Source organism: Stegostoma tigrinum, unplaced genomic scaffold (assembly GCF_030684315.1).
Source record: "Stegostoma tigrinum isolate sSteTig4 unplaced genomic scaffold, sSteTig4.hap1 scaffold_606, whole genome shotgun sequence".
NCBI classification, from domain to species: Eukaryota; Metazoa; Chordata; class Chondrichthyes; order Orectolobiformes; family Stegostomatidae; genus Stegostoma; species Stegostoma tigrinum.
This window is the reverse complement of record NW_026728543.1, coordinates 24999-27339: the sequence shown is the minus strand read 5'-3', so window position 1 is coordinate 27339 and position 2341 is coordinate 24999. Positions and strand designations below refer to the sequence as shown.

The following is a 2341-nucleotide window of genomic DNA, read 5'->3' as shown; positions in this document are numbered from 1 at the left end:
TCTCCCCCGTCTCTCTCGCTCCCTCCCTCTCCCCCGTCTCTCACGCTCCCTCCCTCTCCCCCGTCTCCCTCGCTCCCTCCCTCTCCCCCGTCTCCCCCGCTCCCTCCCTCTCCCCCGTCTCCCCCGCTCCCTCCCCCTCCCCCGTCTCCCCCGCTCCCTCCCCCTCCCCCGTCTCCCTCGCTCCCTCCCTCTCCCCCGTCTCCCTCGCTCCCTCCCTCTCCCCCGTCTCCCTCGCTCCCTCGCTCCCTCCCTCTCCCCCGTCTCTCTCGCTCTCCCCCGTCTCCCTCGCTCCCTCCCTCTCCCCCGTCTCCCTCGCTCCCTCCCTCTCCCCCGTCACCCTCGCTCCCTCCCTCTCCCCCGTCTCCCTCGCTCCCTCGTTCTCCCCCGTATCCCTCGCTCCCTCCCTCTCCCTCGCTCCCTCCCTCTCCCCCGTCTCCCTCTCCCCCGTATCCCTCGCTCCCTCCCTCTCCCCCGTCTCCCTCTCCCCCGTATCCCTCGCTCCCTCCCTCTCTCTCGCTCCCTCCCTCTCCCCCGTCTCCCTCGCTCCCTCCCTCTCCCCCGTATCCCTCGCTCCCTCTCCCTCCCCGTCTCCCTCCCTCCTCTCCCCGTCACCCTCGCTCCCTCCCTCTCCCCCGTCTCCCTCGCTCCCTCCCTCTCCCCCGTCTCCCTCGCTCCCTCCCTCTCCCCCGTCTCCCTCGCTCCCTCCCTCTCCCCCGTCTCTCTCGCTCCCTCCCTCTCCCCCGTCTCTCTCGCTCCCTCCCTCTCCCCCGTCTCTCTCGCTCCCTCCCTCTCCCCCGTCTCTCTCGCTCCCTCCCTCTCCCCCGTCTCTCTCGCTCCCTCGCTCCCTCCCTCTCCCGTCTCCCTCGCTCGCTCCCACTCCCCCGTCTCCCTCGCTCGCTCCCTCTCCCCCGTCTCCCTCGCTCCCTCCCTCTCCCCCGTCTCCCTCGCTCCCTCCCTCTCCCCCGTCTCCCTCGCTCCCTCCTCTCCCCCGTCTCCCTCGCTCCCTCCCTCTCCCCCGTCTCCCTCGCTCCCTCCCTCTCCCCCGTCTCACTCGCTCCTTCGCTCCCTCCCTCTCCCCCGTCTCACTCGCTCCCTCCCTCTCCCCCGTCTCCATCGCTCCCTCCCTCTCCCCCGTCTCCCTCGCTCCCTCCCTCTCCCCCGTCTCCCTCGCTCCCTCCCTCTCCACCGTCTCCCCCGTCTCCCTCGCTCCCTCCCTCTCCCCCGTCTCTCTCGCTCCCTCCCTCTCCCCCGTCTCTCTCGCTCCCTCGCTCCCTCCCTCACCCGTCTCCCTCGCTCCCTCCCTCTCCCACGTCTCTCTCGCTCCCTCGCTCCCTCCCTCTCCCCCGTCTCCCTCGCTCCCTCCCTCTCGCCCGTCTCTCTCGCTCCCTCGCTCCCTCCCTCTCCCCCGTCTCTCTCGCTCCCTCCCTCCCTCCCTCTCCCCCGTCTCTCTCGCTCCCTCCCTCGCCCCCGTCTCTCTCGCTCCCTCGCTCCCTCCCTCGCCCCCGTCTCTCTCGCTCCCTCGCTCCCTCCCTCACCCGTCTCCCTCGCTCCCTCCCTCTCCCACGTCTCTCTCGCTCCCTCGCTCCCTCCCTCTCCCCCGTCTCTCTCGCTCCCTCGCTCCCTCCCTCGCCCCCGTCTCTCTCGCTCCCTCGCTCACTCCCTCGCCCCCGTCTCTCTCGCTCCCTCGCTCCCTCCCTCGCGCCCGTCTCTCTCGCTCCCTCGCTCCCTCCCTCGCCCCCGTCTCTCTCGCTCCCTCGCTCCCTCCCTCGCCCCCGTCTCTCTCGCTCCCTCGCTCCCTCCCTCGCCCCCGTCTCTCTCGCTCCCTCGCTCCCTCCCTCGCCCCCGTCTCTCTCGCTCCCTCGCTCCCTCCCTCTCCCCCGTCTCTCTCGCTCCCTCGCTCCCTCCCTCTCCCCCGTCTCTCTCGCTCCCTCGCTCCCTCCCTCGCCCCCGTCTCCCTCGCTCCCTCGCTCCCTCCCTCTCCCCCGTCTCCCTCGCTCCCTCGCTCCCTCCCTCTCCCCCGTCTCCCTCGCTCCCTCGCTCTCCCCGTCTCTCTCGCTCCGTCGCTCCCTCCCTCTCCCCCGTCTCCCTCGCTCTCCCCGTCTCTCTCGCTCCGTCCCTCGCTCCCTCCCTCTCCAGCGTCTCCCCCGCTCCCTCCCTCTCCCCCGTCTCCCTCGATCCCTCCCTCTCCCCCGTCTCACTCGCTCCCTCGCTCCCTCCCTCTCCCCCGCTCCCTCCTCTCCCCCGCTCCCTCCCTCTCCCCCGTCTCCCTCGCTCCCTCCCTCTCCCCCGCTCCCTCCCTCTCCCCCGTCTCCCTCGCTCCGTCCCTCTCCCCCGTCTCTCT

General features: G+C 72.7%; 1 protein-coding gene across 1 annotated transcript; it reads left to right on the top strand.

Annotated features, from left to right (window-relative positions):
* Nucleotides 1-563: 563 nt before the first annotated feature.
* On the top strand, nt 564-908 carry LOC132208998 (uncharacterized; the record flags this gene model as incomplete). The annotated part of the gene is made up of 2 exons (XM_059644226.1): nt 564-641; nt 855-908. Coding segments are annotated over 2 exons (132 nt in total), but the record flags the coding sequence as incomplete, so codon positions are not given.
* Between the last annotated feature and the right edge of the window lie 1433 nt (nt 909-2341).